The sequence below is a fragment of the Carcharhinus amblyrhynchos genome, chromosome 10, assembly GCF_965287045.1.
Source record: "Carcharhinus amblyrhynchos chromosome 10, sCarAmb.v2.hapA, whole genome shotgun sequence".
NCBI classification, from domain to species: domain Eukaryota; kingdom Metazoa; phylum Chordata; class Chondrichthyes; order Carcharhiniformes; family Carcharhinidae; genus Carcharhinus; species Carcharhinus amblyrhynchos.
This window is the reverse complement of record NC_137333.1, coordinates 57,357,128-57,378,776: the sequence shown is the minus strand read 5'-3', so window position 1 is coordinate 57,378,776 and position 21,649 is coordinate 57,357,128. Positions and strand designations below refer to the sequence as shown.

The window sequence follows — 21,649 nt, the reverse complement described above, 5'->3', positions numbered from 1 at the left end:
CTGCGAACACTCAGTGTCCAGGATCTCCAGGCAAGGACTGCCCTCCAATGTCAAAAAAAAGATGAATGACCTCATCCACATTGCCAGGACAAGTGAACACTCAACTGCTCACTTTCATCTCAATGAATGGTACAGAGCCATGGATCTTAGTGGCAATGTGACGAAATGATGCCTCATGGTCTCACTGCAGTCTATCTACTGGAAGGCCACCATAGCTCCCTCACTACACATTGGCTAATTGGGAACGGGGAAGAGGTAGGGTGGGGAGGAAGGGGCTCAGGCAATGAGGGCACCAGCAAGCACCACTAATTACATGCCTCTGAGAGCCTTTTCCTCATATCTGCATTGGCTCACTGCTCTGGACAATGTTGGCCCAGAACCCTGCTGGACAAGCTGCAGTGGATCAATCACATGGCACATGTGTCACTGAGTTATTTCTAAGACCAGACGCATGTAAAAGATACATGAAACCCAACTGCTCTCAATCCCATCTTCTCTATTAGCGCAGAAGTTAAGCTATTATAGAAGCGAGCGGGACAAGGCTTGGAGGGGGGTGGGGTGGTGAGCTGGTGTTCATCCATAATCGAAGAAAAGACCAACTTTAAGGAGTGGGCAGCTCAGCGGGTGAGGTGAGTGAGACAGCCCCATCAGAGATGGAGAAATTGGCTTGCAGCCCCCAGCCACTGATGATCCATACATGTCAGAGAAACCTAAAGGCCAAGTGTCGCTCCACATTGGAGGCACCTCATGCAGCCTCTTGCTCTCTCCTCTCTCACTTACCTCCATCACCAGGAAGAGGATAGGGCTGGAAAGTGAGGAAATCCTGTCCAGCACAGACACAAGCCCAGGGAGAAGCAAGGATATCACTGATGAAGAAAGTGTACCTGTAGAGGTGTCATAGCAGATACCTGCACCTTCCACCAGCCCAAAGCCATATAACTCAGTGGGCATTAGATCTTGTTTAGGAAGGATCTTGTGTGGACCACCTATCTGCAGCAGGAGAAGGCAGGATTAGCCAAGCTCACTGACATTTTGAGGAATGCTGGGGAAGAGAATCTGTGAGGTTCACATCCGATGAGGGGCCTCTGGAATCTGCTTTCCAAGAAATACTGGACAGGCAGGTGAATATCAGGCAGGGATGTAGGCAATTAAGAGGATAGCATGTGAGGCTGAGGAGGCCATCTGCCTTCTGGCTGATAAAGTGGTGCCAACCTGTACATGCACGGAGATTACTTTGAGAGATGCTGACTTCTATGGAGAACCTATTCCAGCAGATTCTGCCTGGGATGTGTGTAAACTTGCACTCCAATGCTGTAGCCATGTGAGCTTCTCCACTGGCTATTTAAGAGGGAGAAGGGTCACTTTAATCTCCTTCTGGGTGTCCCTTCCCCTCAAAGTGTCCGGAGACTTAGAGCACCCAAAGGGTGGAGGAATAGCACTTGGACATCTCTGGACCTGCACCCAGCACACTCTCAGGGTGTCTGAACCTTCCAAATTCTCTTTGTTTGTGACCCCTTAAGCCTCTTCATCTGTGACTGCAGCTGTTGCCTCAAAATCGGCCAGAGACAGTAAGTCAGGACTCTTCAGAGGATGGCTGCCAAAGTGAGTTGCTACAGGGGACATTCGACACTGGTCGTGCCATGGATGGGCTGAATTGCTGCCAATGATGACACTAGCTCCCCACTCTCATACTCACACAGAGAATTTTAGGTAAGGCAGTGTCTTACTCGCTTCACCTGCCTCTCATGTTGCTTAGTTGCAGTGTGGCTCAATGGGGCATATTTAATGGATCAACTGGTTTTATTCTGCATTCATCTTGTATTTGTGATCACGTTTGTGTTTGCAAAACAGTTGGAGTGTCTCTGTAGATTCATAATAAAATTATTGGACTCAACCTTTCACGCATTTAAGAACATAAGAACATAAGAAATAGGAGCAGGAGTAGGCCATCTGGCCCTTCGAGCCTGCCCCGCCATTCAATAAGATCATGGCTGATCTGTCGTGGCTCAGTTCCACTTTCCCGCCCTCTCCCCATAACCCTTAATCCCCTCTCTTATCAAAAACCCATCAACCCGCTTCTTAAAAATATTTAGCGAGGCAGCCTCCACCACTTCAACGGGCAGAGAATTCCAGAGATTCACCACCCTTTGAGTGAAGAAGTTCCTCCTCAACTCCGTTCTAAACCGCCCCCCCTTTATCTTGAGGCTGTGCCCCCTAGTCCTACTGTCTTTTTTGAGCGGGAAGAGTCTTTCCACCTCTATCCTATCCATCCCATTCATCATCTTATACGTCTCAATGAGATCTCCCCTCATTCTTCTAAACTCTAACGAGTACAAGCCTAGTTTATTCAGCCTCTCCTCATAGCTCAACCCCCTCAACTCCGGTATCAGCCTAGTAAACCTCCTCTGCACTCCCTCCAGGGCCAAAATATCCTTGCACAGGTGCGGCGCCCAAAACTGCACACAGTACTCCAGCTGCGGCCTCACCAATGCCCTATACAGCTGCAGCAAGACCTCCCTACTTTTATATTCAATCCCCCTCGCTATGAAGGCCAGCATCCCATTCGCCTTCCTGACCACCTGCTGCACTTGCAGGCTGGGTTTTTGCGACTCATGCACAAGGACCCCGAGGTCCCTCTGCACCGTCGCCTGCTGCAGTTTTACCTGCACAAGTGTAGAATACATTCTGAACACATGCCAACATGCACTTGAAAATTGTGATCGATTCTGGCAGTATTCCCACCGGCATTCTGCACTGATGCCTACTGTCATATCTAAGAAAGCACTTGTGAACTGGCTAAATTGCCCACATCAATGCAGTCGATTTCAAGTGACTCTGGGACTTGAATTCTCTACTGTTAAAATTACTAGGCAACCTGGACACATCTAAGCTCAGCACAGACTAATACTTAAAGTTGCCAGTCCACACTACCAATCCTAAAGCAAAATTGATCCAACTGGCTGTACAGAAATCCACTGCCAGACCTGCTGGCCTTAGCAAGTAAAGAAGAATGCACAGCAGCAGGGTACAGCAGTGGTAAACATTCTCTGCTGCCAAAGAGCGAGCATGAGAAAATGTCAGTGCTGTCAAACAATTTAGCTCCCAAATCTAAATGACTCCCACTCACAATGTGATGTTTATTATGACTGAATCTGAACAGATTCATCACTGATGATAAATTACGAGAGAACATCGAAACTGCATGTTATTCACATTTAAATGTTATGTTCCTTAGATAGTTTGTAAAAATATATTATTTCATATTCTATTATGCTCCCTTCAAATCTGAATATACATAAAATATATAAATAGCTGGACATCAGGATTATATGCACATGTATAATCCACACATCAAATTGTATATTTTCTTACACAAGTCTTCATATTTAACACGGTGGCACAGTGATTAGCACTGCTGCCTCACAGCACCAGGATCCTGGGTTCAATTCCCAGCTTAGGTCACTGTCTGTGCGGAGTCTGCACATTCTCCCCTGTGTCTATGTGGGTTTCTTCCAGGTGCTCCTGTTTCTTCCCATAGTCCAAAAGATGTGCTGGTTAGTGCATTGGCCATGCTAAATCCTCCTTCAGTGTACCCAAACAGGTGCTGGAGTGTGGCCACTAGGGATCTTGACAGTAACTTCATTGCAGTATTAATATAAGCCTACTGTGACACTAATAAATAAACACTTAAATATTTCATAATAGCACATAATATGCAGACCCATATTAATGATGTTGCTTCACTCCTGGTGCCATTTACAGAGTGGGGTGCAGAATGGTGAGAGTGGAAACCAATTAGGCATAGATATAATAGAATTGTAGAATTCCTACAGTGCAGAAGGAGGCCATTTGGCCCACAGCCTGCACCAACAACAATCCCACTCAGGCCCTATCCCCGTAACCCCACCTGTTTACCCTTTCAGTACTCCTGACGCTAAGGGTCAATTTATCATGGCCAATCAACCTAACCCACACATGTTTGGAGTCTGGGAGGAAACCAGAGCCAGGAAGAAATGACAACTTTCTGCTCCTTTTCTGGAAAATCCATGTCACCAAATGAGTTGGTGCTCTGAGTATGTGGAAAGGAGAATGAAGAGGCGGTGTAATTCAGAAATACAGGTTGCAATTTTCCAGCCTTTCTGATCCTGCTAATGTGAATACAGATTTCAATGGCTCGCCAACTGTGCCGCAGCTTCCAAAAATTCTGGCAACTGCGACTGAAGATGAACAAAAACGTAGACACCAATTTAGGATCAAAGTGGTGTACTTCACCTGAACTGTGCCACAAAAGGCGTGTGACCACTCAAACTGACAGTTGTGATTTATTTCTTCCCCACATCAAAAACTTTATACAAAAGCCATAACATGCATTACTTTCAAACATGTAAGGCCCACATGAAGAGTTATCCTGCGGTTATTGTGTCCAAGTCTGTTAAAAGTTACACAAGCAGACAAGTGGCAAAGGATGATGCTGCCCAGCAGATAGTAAAGCATCAGAGCACCTGGTTTCATACAGAACATTTTCTACATGGCCTATGTGTCATGCCATCGCTTAACAGAGGTACAATGTGTTTAGAAAAGGAAGAGGCTGTAAAAAGTGAGCTTACTGCTCCTCTGTGCTAATAGATGATTGTGGTCCCAGAAACAAAGATCAGAAACTAACTTGACAAGAGGCTACCTCCTCATAATTAATCATCCTGACTGAAGGTCACTGAAAAGAAAAACATGAAGACTTTAGCCCTGGCTTAACAGCAACTACCAGAACATCAAGTCGCCTTAGCTTTCATGCAGGGGAAATAATAGGGAAGTATGCAAGTCCGAATTCACTTTTACTATAACCTTCAGCCTATTTTTTCATGCTATAATGAACCCTTTCAAACTAGAGCACAATAGTTACGTTAATCTTATCCCTACTGGCTGTAACCTTTCAGTATTTTTCTTGTGAAGAAGTCTGAGGGAGGATTAAATTCTCTGCCTCTCATCCTGAGTAAGTTCAGACATTTCGACAATCAATGATTAATGATGCAACTGGGCCCTACCTTGTTCACAACTTTCTCCTTTATAGCCAGAATTGCAGATGCAGGTCCCCATGATGCAGGTGCCATGGTTGCCACAAGCTGGGTCAAGGCACTGGTTTGTGGGAATATCACATTCTGCTCCCTTCCAACCACTGTGGCACAGGCAGCGTCCTTTCACATATTGCCCATTGCCACTACACAGAACAGGGCAGGATGCTGTGAGAGAGAATGAAAAGAAAGTCATTCTGACCATTAAACACTGGAAAGAAGGCAGCTTAGCTAAGTCTTTCGCCAATGCATTCTAACCAAGTCAGGATGCTTATTCACCCCCAACCAACCATCTTTTATTCTAGTTTCTAGTATTTTCTTTAATTTTGAGCTAAAATACCAGAAATATAGCCACTCAATATTAGAACAGAAAAATGGGAAAAAAAAAGCAAATTCCGTCACATCCATACCGTGGAGTCAATTAATTTATGCAGTTTCAAATTAAACATTTCTCCCTTTACCGTTTATCTGCTGGCCTTTCTCCCTCCTGCCAAGTAGCTCTCTCGAGTTAAGCATCATTCTGCAGCCAAGAGGCAAGCAACTTGATTTCAGGCCCCAGTGACAAACTTCTGCAGTGCTTGTTAGGAAAGCCACGATGTGGAATTGCTGGCGTTGGATTGGGGTGGGCACAGTAAGAAGTCTCACAACACCAGGTTAAAGTCCAACAGGTTTATTTGGCATCATGAGCTTTCAGAGCATTGCTCCTTCAACAGGTGAGTGTTATTACGAAAAACACATGAATGGCCCAAACCTACAGGCCCTTCAATTGTACCTCTCCTTCTGGCTTTCTCTTGTTTCCTAGCTAAGCTGAAGAAAAGTCCATGTAGAAGTTGTGACTCGAAAAAATAAAGTGAAACCAAGTGAAGTGTTTCTTCCTTTTAACAGATTTGTTGGCTATTCATATTATCTATTGTATATTAAGCATAAAACGCTGGTGTAATAAATCACAATTTTTAACACCCAAGTACATTGTAAAGCATCCTCTGTTTTGCATTCTGCTAGCAGATGGAGCTCAAAATTAAGCCACCTAAATACAGCTTGAAATGAACTGGGAACAAGTCCAGGAACGTCTTTAAGGAGGACAATCTCTGAGAGTTGGTTATACAACTCAGTTTCCTCTCCTGCACTGCTCACAGCTTGCTTAATCTGATTAGTTAACAGAGAAACAGTGAGCAGGTAATGTAGAACTAGGGGGGCCATTGTTCCAACTTGATCTCAGATATCTTTTATATGAGGAATCAGCTGACTTGAAAAGGTATTGGCTGAGCCACACTAAAGGTTATCCTGTATAACGTGAAGGGTGAAATTTATAATTAATTTCCTGCAGTTCTGTTACATTTCCCATCATTTATGCCAAACATCTGACATGTATGTGCAACTTAAACTGCAAGAAGATTGCAGTTTCAGATAAAATGTCATATCACATTTCGCGTTGCAAACGCATATGCTCAATACATTGCAAGAGTATTAACAGTAATGACAACAGGTTCATTGTGATCCTCAGGAAACAGGGTCAGACACTGGAGAAGACAGAAAGCTCAGGTCAAATCAGCTTGACTCTAAGCATGCAGACTAGACTGCGACATTGAACAGGCATTTCGTATTTCAGGAAAGCCTGTTGTAAAACAGGGACTATTTTCTCTATCGATTATCAGGATTGAGTAATACAAGCAAGGTTTATTTACTCTGTGCAAACTTCAGTGATGTCAGCCACTTGGCAGGCATACCAGCATACATTAAAGTGACAGCTGCAGGCTCCTTGGGAAAGAGAAATTTCTACCTTTTAAATTACTTCACTGTGGACTCAAGAGGAGTTGGAGTGATCTCCTAGCCCCACGTTACATTTGTGATGCATTGAAAGACAATGCTCATCACTCTTGCTCCAACATTCCCATGCCCTGATTATGTTTACTATCCTACAAAAATGAAATACTGTGGATACTGGAAATCACAACAGAAAGCACTGAAAATACTCAACAGGTCAGGCAGATCTCCAGAGAAAGGAACAGGATTAATGGAATGGATTTTACTAACCATCCAGAGATGGGCTGGTAACATGGCAGAAGAAAGCGTTGCCAAGGGAGCCCAAAGTCTTCCAACTGCCTTTGGACATTACCAGGAACCTCAATGGTGTGGCCACCTGCTGGGCAGCTAATTGTCAGAACATAAGGAATAGCACAAGCAGGCCATTTGGCTTTTTAAGCCTGCTTCACCGTTCAACATAATTATGGTGGTCTATAACCATCTTTCACTTTAAAACTGTGAAATCTGGTTCCTCAACTGAATCAATTTTGAAATAAACTACATATAGAGATTTCAGCTCACAGTTATTTAATCAGGATAATAACAGGTTTTGACAAGTTCCCACAGTAATGACAAGGAGCTTTTACCTCGTGCACAATCCGGTCCAATGTAGCCAAGAAAACAGTGGCATTTTCCTGCCATACACTCTCCATTCCCATAACAGTTAGCAGGACATTCATCTGCAGACTCTGAGGGGAATTGAAACCACAGGCTGAGATTATGTTTTCTTAAAGTATAACATTAGCAAAAAGATCAATAATATGTTAATACATTGGTATATTTATTCTTTTTAAAAAAACCTCTTACATGCACGTTAGCTCTCCTCTCCCTCACATTTTCTGTCCTGTTGAGCAGGATTATTTTGACCTACATTCTCCTTCACCAGCAGCATGATTACTCTTAGTTGCTGATCATTAGGAAATATATTACTGCAGTGTGGAACAGCTTATTCCTTCGTATTTCTGTCTAACAAACAGATAAAACTTTTAAACAAGATTCTGATTCAAAACTATGGGGCAATCTTACCAGAATGTCAATCCAGTTAATGGGCAGACTGAGCCAGTGAGATCACTTGCTAGGTGAAAAATTAGGTTTGTGCCTGGTTTCTCTCCCCTTGTGATCTTACCAGGCCCAGATTTCTGGCAAGATCAGCCTCACGCCCTTCCTGTGCAATATTTAAATCTATTGAAAAATTGATTTAAATATTATTAGGAGCCTGAGATGCAATCACCTGAGTTCACTTGCCTTAGTGGCCTTTTCAGTGAAGGTTCTCACCAACGAGGATCATGTATGGTCCCCACCAACAGGGATTTGATGTGATGGCCTTGCTGGTAAGACAGGAGGCCATTTAGGCCTCCAAGAAGGTCGGGAACAGGGGGGCAATGCCCCTTGGACAGTGCGATCCTGGCACTGCCAACTTGGGATCCTGGAAGTGCCAGCTGGGCACCTTGGCACTGCCCACTGTGCATCGGATAGTGCCAAGGGGACAGGTCTGAGGGGGAGGACCCAAGAGGAAGGGTGGGGTCATTATGGGGCAGGACCTAAGAGGAGGCAGGTAGTGAGAGAGCCTCATACTCTGCAACCAGGATCGGGGGCGGGGGTGAGGGGGGGGGGGGGGGAGAGCTATGCGCTCTGCAACTGCCAATAGGCTGGGACGGCAATGGGCTGGGCTGGGCCTGGGTGGGGGTGGGGAGGGGATGTGATCAGCCAGGGCACGGGGGTGGGGGGGGCGCAATATCTAGGGGTTAAGGGGCTAATTGTCCAGGGAAGCCAGAGATCGCGGGCAGAGGAGGCAGGAATATCCAGGGCAGGGTGCATGTGATGTAACTGGCAGATTCCTGTTCTGTTGCCTCTTGCGATCTTACCAGGCCCAGATTTGCACAGAATAGACAGATCTGTGCCTGCACAATTGTACCTTCTGCTGTGACCATCTGGCTTTCTAGAGGGCATTGGGGCCTGCCCCCTCCTCTACTGGTGGGAAAAAGATTGTGCATCAATTTTTGCACTAAGCTGTATGACATTCCATTTGTGGCCTTGCCAAAAAAAAGGATCTGAAACTCTCCCGCTTTCATGCTCATTCAGCATTTAGAATTTTTGTAAGACTGGCCCCTAGTTGTTTGTCTGGGTTGAGTGGGAATCGTTCTGAGACTTCACTGTATAACTGCTGAATCACATCTGTGATAACTCCAGAATGCATTGGAAACAATGGATCAAATAAAGTTTAATTTCTTCTTATGTATAAGAGAATAGATCATTTTCCATTCAAGAGAAGTTCAATAAAGGCTAATCGGGGAGGAACATTGGCCTAGGTTTTGCAGTCAGTGATGAGTGAAGGGTGTTAGCCTATCATTATTCTTACACTTATCTACAGACTTCTATGGGCTGTTATACTGGAATTGGCAGTTTCTGGAAATGTATTCTCACATGTGTGCCCTTGAGGAGGTCTGGGAACTGTTTGAACAGGGTAAGAAATAGTGTACCTCTTCAAGCAATCAGATTGAAGTGTCCTTACTAAGCCATGTTGAATCTGAACTGGGAAGTCTGAATGTTAATTCAATATCAAATCAGAACACTACAGGAAGTGAAATAAAGAGAAATAAAGATGGGATTAAAAGAGAGAGGTAAAAGAGACAAGAAAAAGGGGGAAAATATATACTCTTAAAAAATCTCCAACAATAATTAAAATCTGAAGGAATAAGGCTCCACATTTGTGAAGGTTTCAGTGCCAGAGGCGTTGAGTGTTATTAATCAAGATTTTTCAGTCAGTTAAAAATTGACCTTTATGTAAAATCTTTAACCTTTTCTGGTTAATGGGTAATATTAGTTAAGTAACTTCACAAGTTGCAATGTATTTCAATGATTTTTCTCTTAGAAAGATACCAGCAGAGTGAAGCTTCTGCAGAAGTACAGTAACTTAAGACAATAAATTCCTGATTTACACACCTAATGACGTATGTGAAGTGGCAGTAGCTCATGTCCAATTTACTCTTTAATAATGGTGAGTGGTGTTAGCCTCATGGTTATTCTTAATAGCTTTCAGTGAAAAATCTGGGCCAGCCACCATTTCTGCATAACTTGAAAAATGTACTGAGCTAAAAAAAAGTGCGATTAGAGATTGCTGAAAAGTTTTTAATTTTGTTTTCTCAGAGTTGAGGTGCCACTGTTCAGCTTTTCTTTACTTGTTTACAGCTTGCACTGTCTAACATTACTTTTGGGCATGGAACAAAGTGCTAAATTTAACAGTCCTCCTAGACTTAATTTAAGTTTTGTTCGAAGAAATACAAAGAAATCCATTATTCCAACAGTGAATGCAGTTCAGACACAGAAAGTAGGCCAATCATTCCCCTTTGTCCCACTTCAGAAAATTGACTGACGAGTTAGAAGATCCTGTTGTGATAAATCCTGGAGAAGGTGCAGATACTCAATTATCTGCTGAAACTAAGTATTTATGTACTCTATAACAGAGTCAATTGTCCCACAGCGAGCTGTTGAGAGACCACCCTGCAGCAGAGAGAATCTACTTATTGTGTAATGCGTTCAGACCTATCATTCTCCACGGAGTTAATCTTCAGTGAAATTTGTTGTAAGAGTGATTAGAAAAGCTCTAAACACAGGTCCTGGGATTTAAACAAGTGAGTTGAGAGAGTGTAAATCATCTTGCTGCACAGGTAGGTCTCTGAGGAAATTCACAGAACAAGGTACGGCGCACATTCTCACAGCATCAACAAAGGAAGAGTTTGCTTTCCAAAGGCTGAGATAACAGCGTGCCTTTTCCCATAACTTACATTTCATCTCAGATTTATGAAAAGGCCGTTAACCAGAGGTGAGCTTCGAATCAAACTGAGAATCCAAACAAATCCGAACTGGATGTGTGTGAAACTCCTGACCGCTGAACTTTAACTCAATTCAGCTGATTCAAATTGCCCAGTTCTTCAAGAAAAATAATAGTTTGACAATGACAATTGCCCTTCTTCTGCATCTTAAAGCCCAAATCAAGCATAACATATAAAAGAGCCAATTTGTCTCTTTGCCTTTATGGTCTTCTTAAGTCACTAGTGAAATGGTAATTGGCATCTTTCTCTATAGTCAATAAATGAAGAAATTAAAAAAGAACAATTTATGTTAACTGTTTTATTTACATTTTTAAGATTCTATAGATTGTAACATATTGAATGATATTAAATGGCTGGCCCAAAACAATTTCTGTGTGATGCGAACTATGGGTTTAATCAATTATGTGCTTGCCTTTAGTGAAGAAAAATGGCAAATAAGATATGGATTGATGAGCAGACAAATTAGAAGAGGTTGCAGTATGGCTAGCAAAGCCATTGGCCAGGCCATGTCTAGGTTACTGAAACTACTTTTATCTCCGAAATATAGAGAGTATTATAATCTTTGGGGTGACAGAACTTGAAATCCCTACAGTGCAGAAGGAAGCTATTCGGCCCATCAAGCCTGCATCAACAACAGTCCCACCCAGGCCCTATGCCTGTAACCCCATGTATTTACCCTGCTAATCTCCCTGACAAGGGGCAATTTAGCATGGCCAATCAATCTAACCTACACATCTTTGGACCAGGGGAGGAAACCAGAGCACCCAGCGAAAATCCATGCAGACATGGTACAACCTGCAGACTCCGCGCAGACAGTGATCCAAGGCCAGAATTGAACCTGGGTACCTGGCACTGTGAGGCAGCAGTGCTAATCACTGTGCCACCATGCCACCCAAATGATCTAAAAGCTTAATTTTGGATATCAGAAGTTTATGTTATCTTGGAATGTTAATAAAGCTGAATTCATTTTCTTTGAAGAAAACATTTCAAGAGGGTGTATTTAAAGAATTTGTTTTAAGGAGAGGATTGCATTCTTCCTTTATAAAAACAGGAATGGACTTGTAGAAGACGTCTCATGCAAATACAACTCAAACAAATAACATAATATGCATCAGGAAAGTGGATTGAGGGATATACCAAGGGTGGTAAGTAATACAACTAGGGCAGACTTGTTAGATGTAATTCTGCTTTTAAAAAAAATAGGCAAAATCCACTAGAAAGGGTTTTGGAAGAAAGCACTGCCTACAAGTAATAAACAAAACATTCAAAAACATTTGGCAGTGGCCTGGGATCCAAACAGGGCAGCTTGCTCCAGGTAAAGGCCCAATTCAACTGGAGGTTATTCATTTCAAAATGTTTACGGAACCTTCTAGATTTTGACAGTGTTCTGTTTGCCAACCCAAGTCACTTTTTTCAGTTTAATAAAACTTAAGGAGGAACACAGCTTAAACATAAATCAAATGCAAGACAAATACAGAATTCAACATATTCAAAATTGTAACGCTAGCCAAAACCTGCTTAATATTTGAAGCTAATTATTAGTTAGGCATTTATAGCCTCCCCTATCTGTCCTAATACATAAATACACAACATTTTATTTTGCACGATGGCTGATTTGGGGTATTTTTGGATTTGATACCCAATTGGAACTTAGTATGCCAAGTTAAAATAGCAGCCCATTATGTGAAACATTACATTTATTGCAGTAACGATTTTCATGTTTTTTTAACATCCTGAATCCCAATAGGGAATTCAGAAGACATTTTTTCACCCAACGAGTGATAAGAATGTGGGATACTGTGTGTGCATTTAAGGGGAAACTAGACCAGCATTTGAAGGAGAAAAGAATAGATGCTCACAGTGGTAGATTTAGATACAAAAAGATGAGCATGGACTCATATGGAACATAATCCCTAGCATGGACTATTTGAAACGAATGGCGTGATTTTATGAAATCCTATGAATGGTAGCTGTAAAATATAAAAATGCTTCTCACAAATGTGAATGGTTTGAATTATTTCTAATGATTAAAGGTATCAGTTATTCTCATTTTCCAAGGTGTAACTTAGGGAAGATAGCATTGAAGAACACAGCTAGCTCATCTGGCAGAGTGGGGGAGGGGTGAGGAGGTGCGAAAGATGAGGCAAATAAACTCTCACTCATCAAGACTTTCCAGTTCTGTATGTTTCAATTTTGTAATTTTAGTAATATTGATTAATGACAAGAGGGAAAGAAATGCAATTTTAAAAAATCTTGCCACAGCGCAAACATTTGCAAAGCAAAAGTATTTTTAATGAAGCATTATGGGTGGGATTTGATAGGCAAGCTTGAGCGAGAATGGAAATTCCAGCCTGGGGTCAAAGGACACTTCCGTTGTCTGCCCCTTGCCCGCTCTGATTCTGTGGAGGGCGGGGCAATAGAATTCCAACATATAAATCATCATTTAACATGTTGAGGACAAATCTAGGATTCGTGTTCAGAACATTTTTATTTTCGTCCTCTAATTGGCTTCAACTTTTCATGCAAAAGTATTGTTTGGTAGATCATAAGATGTATGAGGATTATTTTTGTTGCAAGAAAGTTATGACAGAGAGGGTTGATGAGGATAATGCTGTTGATGTGTTGTACGCAGAGTTGCAGAAGACATTCATTAAATGCCATCCGATAGACTTGTGAGCAAAGCTATAGCCCATGGAGCAAAAGGACAGCAGCAATATGAGTATAAAATTGGCTGACTGAAAGGAAACAGTAAGCAGCAATTGATGAATGTTTTTTGGACTGGAAGCAGGTTTATTGTGGAATTCTTCGAGGGTTGGTGTTAGGGTCCGTCTGTTCCTGATATACATTAATGATTTAACTTTGGCGCACAGGATATAAGTTCAGAATATACGGACGATGCAAAACTTGGAAGTATTGTGAACTCCGAGGGGGATAGTGTAGAACTTGAAAAGGACACAGATAATAGGTGGAAAAGTGGCAGTTGAAATTTAATGGAAAGAAGTTGGAAGTGATTCATTTTGGTATGAAAAATGTAGAGAGACAATATAAACTAAAGGGCACAACTGTGGAATATATAAATCATTGAAGGTGGCAGGACAGGTTGAGAGAGTGGTTAATAAAGCATACAACATCCTAGACTTTATTAATAAAGGGTATCGGGTACAAAATCAAAGAATTAATATTAAAATAGTAAAGAAGAGTTTAATGTTCAGTCCTGGCTGCCACAAAAATGGGCCCAGGGATGAAGAATTTCAATTACGTAGATAGATTGGAGCCATTCAGACTATTTTTCTTGGTGAAGGAAAGGTTGACAGGAGATTTGGTAGAGGCATTTAAAATCACAAGGGGTCTGGGCACAGTAGAGAGGGAAAATCTGGTCCCATTGGTGGAAAGGTTGAGAACGAGAGGGCAGAATTTAAGATGAATGACAAAAGAAGTAATGGGGACACGAGTAAAAGGTTTTTTACACAGCAAGTGGTTATAATCTGGAGTGTACTGCCTGAGAGTTGAATGGAGGCAGGTTCAACTGAGACACTTGAGGGAGAATTGGATTATTGTTGAAAAGGAAAGACTGTGCAGGTCTCTGGACACAAAGTAAGAATAGCACTAATGGAATTGCTCCTTTGAATAGCCAACACACACACACAATGGGCTGAATGTCCTCTTTTGCATTGTTACCATTCTGCTATTCTGTGATTAATACAGTGGTTTAAATAGAACAGTTAATGAAGCCGCACATTTCCACTTTAAAAATACATTACCTTCATTCTTTAAAGAGTAATGAGTCTCTCTCTATTCATTTCTCAACTAAAACTTGCACAAGCTGGCAGATGATGATTAAAGGAGATCAATACATAAATAAATATAACATAGAAGGGTGGAAAGTTTGAGCAGTTAAGAAAATTAAGACAATATAGGTCAGAGGATAATGTATTTTGAACCTACTGGAGGTATGAAACTGTCATATTTTAGGTAGTTGCAGAGCAATTAACAGCCCATCTCTTTCACAGTATATCTGTGATGGCACATCTTACAGTCTTTTAAAATATCTTTTCATTATGGTCTAACAAGAGCTTACCTATGGCAGTGGTTATAAAGGAGACCAGCTCCATCTGTTTTCCATCATTGTAGAAGGCTAAATGCCAGATTCCAGAATCCAGATATCGAATGAATCCTGTCTCACGATTTGTCAGAGGGATCAAGCTTCTGTGCTGGTGGTGGAATCCCTCCAGACTTCTCACTTCCTGTGCTAGCAGGCGTCTGCCATCTAATAACTCGACAAAGCCAAACTATCAGAACAAAAAATGAGAAAGCATACTGCTGTAATTGCTGCATGATAGCCGCAGTACATATCAATCTCAACATGTCACCTGCCCTATAGAATCAACTTTTGTAGAAATACTGCACATAATCCTAATCCCGTGGGCCCACTAGGCAAGAGCCGACAATGGCTGACTCTATTTAGGCAATGTTTGATGTTCTGAATCAGGCTATTCCCTTGCCTCTGAAGGTCTTGTTTAGTTTTAAAACCATCTATCATTGCACTCAACCTCTACTTGTGGCAGCTCCAGTTTTGCTTTAATGATTCTGGTATTTCTTCAAACTGCAACATGAAAAGTCTGCAGTTGAATTCAACTCAATGATGTTTTTCTGATGTAAAAAAAACTACTTTGTATCAGTGTGGTTGATACTTTGAAAACAAAGCCAAAGTGACAGGAAGCCATCTTGGTGCAATATGGAATAGTAAATGGAGGTGGGATTCTATGAAAATGAATCTTTTCGTGTCCTCGCACCCTCAGGAAGCAGCTTAATTTTTAAAGTCTCCCTGAAGGCCTGTATATGAATGCAGAATGTGGAAACTCCCAATGATGACAAGTTCACTCTGGGATTTGACCAATTTTGTGGGTGGGGCTTACTTCCAGCTTGATGCTTTTAAAACCAGCACAAGAGATTGTGGAAATTTATGTTGTGCTGAATGCTCCATGATCTTTTGTGCTGGTTATGCCATTTGCAGCAGAATTGTGCTGAGAGACCAATTTGCAGTTGAGAAAAAAACCCAGGCCATTTGAGTGATATTTTTGCCTTGTTGCTCACAATAAAACAAAGTTCTGAAATTCATGTGGCCTGATTTTTTTTCCATTCCATGATATTTCTTCAGTTCTCTGCCTGAAAACAAGTCTGATTCACAGCACCACAACCTCCAACATGGGGAGGGCAAGGAGGCCCAAATCCAATCCAGCCGGAATGGGGATTGAACCCCACTGCCTGTCCAGCCAAATGAGGAAAACATCCTCCCCAAGGAGTCTGATCTGCTGCAGCAACATACATTTTACCATTCATGTTGTAGTCTGGGACTTTGGATATTATGGTAGAAGCTCCAATTTCTTTCTATCACATGGTTGACCAGGAATCTCTCCCCCTCTCATTGCATGCCACTGATGTACGTTAGAAGGATTGACAAGTTGATACTTAACCTGTTTGGCCATGCTATAAACACACCTTCCCTCACCATCAAGACCTGGAGTAGGATTTGAACCCAAAGCTTCTGGTTCAGGGGCAGGCACACTATCCACTGTACTACAAGGCCTCCATACTTCACGATTATAGTACATCATGTCCAAAAGCTCAAGCCTAACATCTGGTGCTTGGCAATTTTAGTCAGATTGCCACATCATTCCTTTTTTAACTTACCTTAGTTGGGAGCTGTATATTTCTCACCCAACCTCCAATTTGGACCAGAAAGAAATGTGGAGCGTAATAGCTCCTAGGACCCTTCTGTGCAGTGCAGCAATGTCAGGTGGGAGGGAGGGGGATCAAAGCCACACCACGGGGGCAATTCTCCCATTCCACTGTGCTGCTTTTTTAGTGGTGGACTGAGAGACTCTTGCAGGGGTCATTTTGCAGGTTCCCCACTGAATGCCTGGGCCTAGGGTGGTGCCAAGGGGGCAGGGCCCCATTGCCACTCTGCAGTCGGAATCGGTGGGGGAAGGAGGCCAATGATTGAGCCTGGCCATTGGGAGAGGGGGGTGGTGGGGAGTGCAGCAGCCCATTTGGTGGGGTGGGTGGGGTGCGGTCGGCACTGGGTGGGGTGTGCGTGAGGGTTTGGAACTGCCGATGGGAGGAAGGGGTGAGGGTGGGAGTGGAAGAGATCAGGACTGCCAGTGGGGGCAGGGAGTTGAGGCTGGCCTGGGCATGTTTGAAGGCCAGCAATTGGGCTGTGGGTAGGGGTGGAGGGGTTACATGGCTGGTGTTGCGAGATCGCAGGGCTGGCCAGCGATCAAGCTAGGCTGCAATTGGGAGGCTAGCAGTGTGGGACTATAGCGCATGCTGACAAATTGGCGCATGCGCAGTAGCCCACTGCGTGCTGTGTTGCTGGCCTCTCCAGCAGGAATAGTCCCATCCATTGAATTTTAATGTGATTTATGCCAGTGGACTCAGCAGTGTACGGATGTAGGAGATTCATTTCTAAACTGCTGTTTTAGATTTAGAATTTTTTTGCGAGAATCCCACACCTACTTTTTATGGGATTAGCAGCCCCAAATCACTTGCATTTAAGTTCACTGCCACATTGAGAAGTTGGGGTAAGTGTGTTAGGGAAGTGGGTGGGATGGGTTGGAGGAGGCAGTAGGAAAAGTCAGTGGGATGCAGGATGTGTCAACACAAAGGATGGGGTCGGGACAACGTAGGATGAGGTGGAGGCATGGAAGATGGATTGGGGGTGTCAGGTGGACCAGAAGGCATAGGGTAGCTCGAGGAGTTGGGGAGAGGGTGGCTCAGGGAGGGTTAGAATGGGTCAGGTGTGAGGGGATAGTCAGCAGTTGGGAGCGTATTCGGGAGTTGGGAGTGGGTCAGTAATATCGTTACCCAGGAATTAGAGATGGTTTTAATCTTTCTAACTTTTCCTGGATAACGATTCTGCTAAGAGATTCATAACCATCTGAAACCTCCAATTTAAATCGGCATATCAGATGGTTCTCAGTGCAGGGTAATTTCCCAGATTGAACTTCCTGGGTAATTGCCATGCAGTATTTTCTGGGCACGTCCAAAGATCCTCCAGCCAATTCTCTTGGGTACTCCCAGGTAGGTTGCCCCCCCCCCCATAGTGATCGAAAGCTCTGGGCCATAGATTTCAACACACAAAATTGGTATTTTGAGGGTTTGAAGTAAATCAATCCAAACTTAAATTACTGATTTGTGGTTTAGAGTTCAATTCAGCAGTGCAGTCACTAATCTATGCATCTTTCTTCTATCACTCAGACAATGCCGTTACATTGAACAAAGCAAGTTTAAATTCAGAGTTTATCATGAATTGCTGAACCTGATTATTGAACCATTCTTTAAATTGTGAGAAATCTCTTATTTGGCCATGATAAATGATTTTGCTACCCTAGTGTGCACAGGAAGTCTCTGGTGCTCTCCATAATTTCTCAATATACTTTCACTTGACCACAAAAGCCAAACTTTTGAGGCAACATTTCTTTTGCTCCAGGTTCCTTCAGTTGCTGTTTTCTGTACTTGGTCTGAGTGCAGTTGATGTAAGAGGATTAAAACCAAATTGTTTTCTGCATGTAAGAAATGGTATTAAATTGGAATTTAAATCTTGAATTTCTCATTGCAATTTGCATTTGAACAGGATATAATTGACTAATTTAAAAGAGATTTAAATATGGAAATGTTATAAAGCTGCATATCTCGCTCGCACTAAAGGTTTGAGGAAGGTTTTTCTTGCAGAATAAATTACAAGGCAAGACTTGTGAAGAAAACAGCAAGAACGTGTTCAAGAAGCATGGGATAAATTTCTGGGGAAAATTTGCAGAATAAGCAGGGCTCTGAGGTTGATCTCTGAAAAGGTCAATGACCTATTTGGACCCAAAGAACTTTTCTGATTCATAAACATTAGGGTACTGGAGTAACTTTTCAAATTGGTCATATGGATTCCTTATACATTAAAGGGAAACACAAGACTAAAGCCTATTGAAAAGCAGTTTTCATCACAATACAATGGTAAGTTAAAAGCTTTCAGCCATTTTTAAGAGTAATTTAAATGATATTCGGTGATATTATATTGACTTCTATGCTGGAAGTTCAGGATCTTAGCTCTTGACCTTAGACCTAATAATTTGGGTGACTTCTTGTTGGGATGAGGACATTGAACAGAATGGTCCTGATGGCTTTTTAATGTTGCAATTTTTGAGCTTTTAATATATTAACTGAGATAGACCATAAGATATAGGAGCAGAATTAGGCCATTTGGTCCATTGAGTCTGCTCCATCATTTGATTGTGGCTGACATGTTTCTCAATTCCCACTCTCCTGCCTTTATATCATAACCTGTGATTCCTTTACCTACCAAAATCTGATCTATCTCTGTCTTAAATACACTCAATGAAGTGGACTCCACAGCTTTCTGTAACAATGAATTCCATAGATTCGCCAGCCTCTGGCTGAAGAAATTGCTCCTCATCTAGGTTCTAAAGGCTTGTCCCTTTATTCTGAGGCTGTGCTCTCTGATCCTAGCCTCATCTCCTAATGCAAATATCTTCTCCACATCCACTCTACCCAGGCCTTTCAATATTCAGACAGTTTCAATGAGATCCCCTTCATTCTTTTAAACTCCATTGAGTACAGCTCCAGAATCTTCAAACGCTCCACATACGCCAAAAGCCTTTCATTCCTGGGATTATTCTCATGAAACTGCTCTGGACCCTCTCCAAGGCCAGTACATCCTTCCTTAGATATGGGGCCCAAAATTTAGGTGATAAAGGTGGATACTACCTTAATATTGTTCTTATCCCTATCAATGATAACATTATCATGGGAAGTGAACATAAGAACATAAGAACATAAGAAATAGGAGCAGGAGTAGGCTATCTAGCCCTTCGAGCCTGCCCCACCATTCAGTAAGATCATGGCTGATCTGTCGTGGCTCAGTTCCACTTTCCCGCCCTCTCCCCATAACCCTTAATCCCCTCTCTTATCAAGAACCCATCAACCCGCTTCTTAAAAATATTTAGCGAGGCAGCCTCCACCACTTCAACGGGCAGAGAATTCCAGAGATTCACCACCCTTTGAGTGAAGAAGTTCCTCCTCAACTCCGTTCTAAACCGCCTCCCCTTTATCTTGAGGCTGTGCCCCCTAGTCCTACTGTCTTTTTTGAGCGGGAAGAGTCTCTCCACCTCTATCCTATCCATCCCATTCATCATCTTATACGTCTCAATGAGATCTCCCCTCATTCTTCTAAACTCTAACGAGTACAAGCCTAGTTTATTCAGCCTCTCCTCATAGCTCAATCCCCTCAACTCCGGTATCAGCCTAGTAAACCTCCTCTGCACTCCCTCCAGGGCCAAAATATCCTTGCGCAGGTGCGGCGCCCAAAACTGCACACAGTACTCCAGCTGCGGCCTCACCTCACCACAGGCTCGCTGCTCCAAATGTCACTGTTGCAAGTTCTTAAAACTAGAAGATAGTTTGCTGATGGTTACACTTAGAAAAAAATGGAAGATCGAGGCACCCACCTAAGAGAAATCAGGTTTCACATTCAAAATACAAAATTGTGTTCCTTTACTCAAAAGATTGAGTTCCTGTGCAATCGTGCTTACCTGGGTATGAGATGGTGGAATACCACGTCGACCATAAATCCCAACGAGAGCATCCTTTCCCAACGACACGTTGAACTTCAAATACATCGGGTGATCTATGAACACTTGAGTTCGCCAGAATAAGCCAGGTGGTATCTTCTGGGTGACTCTCCGGCCAACATCAATTTCTCCTGAATCTATATAGCTATCTTCTGGGATTAAATTATCTGTTTTTCCTGTGAAAATATAGCAAAAGATTTGTACTTAATTGTTCAACAACGAGAAATTTGCTGCATCGCTATCGGAAGAAGCAAACTACGCAAGATTAATCAAAATTTAGAGCAGTAGAGAAGAAAGTGGAGAAAGGGGGGGAAAGCAAAATCATAATGTGCAGAGGCAAAAAACCAAATGCAGTATTTACTATCCGGATCTATGTAATGGTCTTAGAAACTGGGCTAGTCTATCTCACTTTCACATATCACTTCAAAAGCATTTTTAAAAGTAATCTGCAAATTGAGAGTTTCCAAAATCTGAGGCAAATTGTTCCGAAAAATGGACATACCCAGATAACGAGGTTTGAATGCTACCGGTTACAGGTTGGTGAAATTACATTTTATTTCCCCTAAATTTAGCTCTGTTAATCTCATGAATAATCCTGTGGCTTGCTATCTGAAGGTTATTGATTTTGGATCACATTACGGTCTACCTATAACAACATTTAACTGCTATGACTGCCTTTTTAATATAGAGCTCTCGGGAGGCTAACTATCTGCCACTCAGGCCAACATTTGCCTTGACGTTTCCTATCCTCGGCTGAAGAATTCTCTCTGTAGTCTTATTGTGTGATTCAGAACAAAGTGAGCACATCTATAACTCACTTAATGGTAACATTCAACTCAGTCTTTTGCTCTGCTGTTTTGTGCTGTCAGTTATAATCAGCAAAATGACCAAACTTTTGTTATTAGATTCATCTTTTTTTAAGTAACCAGAAACAATATCACACAAGATACCCTTTTAATATACCTCTGCCTTCCAATGAAGTTTGTAGTGATTTTTGATTAATGTTGTGTTGATGCTTAGCTTTTCTGGATTGACATAAATGTTTCAATAAGAGTTGGGCAAATAAATGGTCTTCAAGAAAACAGTTTGGATTTTCACAATGGATCATACTTTAAAGTTTTATTTGAAGCTTTACAGATGCAGTTTACACATAACATGTTAAGAATTACATAATATAAAGAAGGCAGCAGGGTAGAGGGGGGGAATGGGGTGGGATGAATTTAATCCAATGAAAATTAGTTATCAAATAAGAAGTTTTGCACTTAACGGCACAGACTGCAGTTCTTTTATGAACTGATTTTTAAACTGG

General features: G+C 42.2%; 1 protein-coding gene across 5 annotated transcripts in view; it reads right to left on the bottom strand.

Moving 5' to 3' along the window:
- tenm4 (teneurin transmembrane protein 4) overlaps positions 1-21,649 on the bottom strand; it is a 582,746-nt gene that overhangs the window by 131,837 nt on the left and 429,260 nt on the right. For all 5 annotated transcript variants that reach the window (XM_080197086.1, XM_080197087.1, XM_080197090.1 and 2 more), the window contains 4 exons: positions 20,302-20,516; positions 14,781-14,991; positions 7,457-7,558; positions 5,040-5,234 (listed from right to left, as the gene is read on the bottom strand). In XM_080197086.1, coding sequence (XP_080053212.1) covers positions 5,040-5,234; positions 7,457-7,558; positions 14,781-14,991; positions 20,302-20,516 — 723 coding nt within the window. The remainder of the gene's footprint in view (positions 1-5,039; positions 5,235-7,456; positions 7,559-14,780; positions 14,992-20,301; positions 20,517-21,649) is intronic.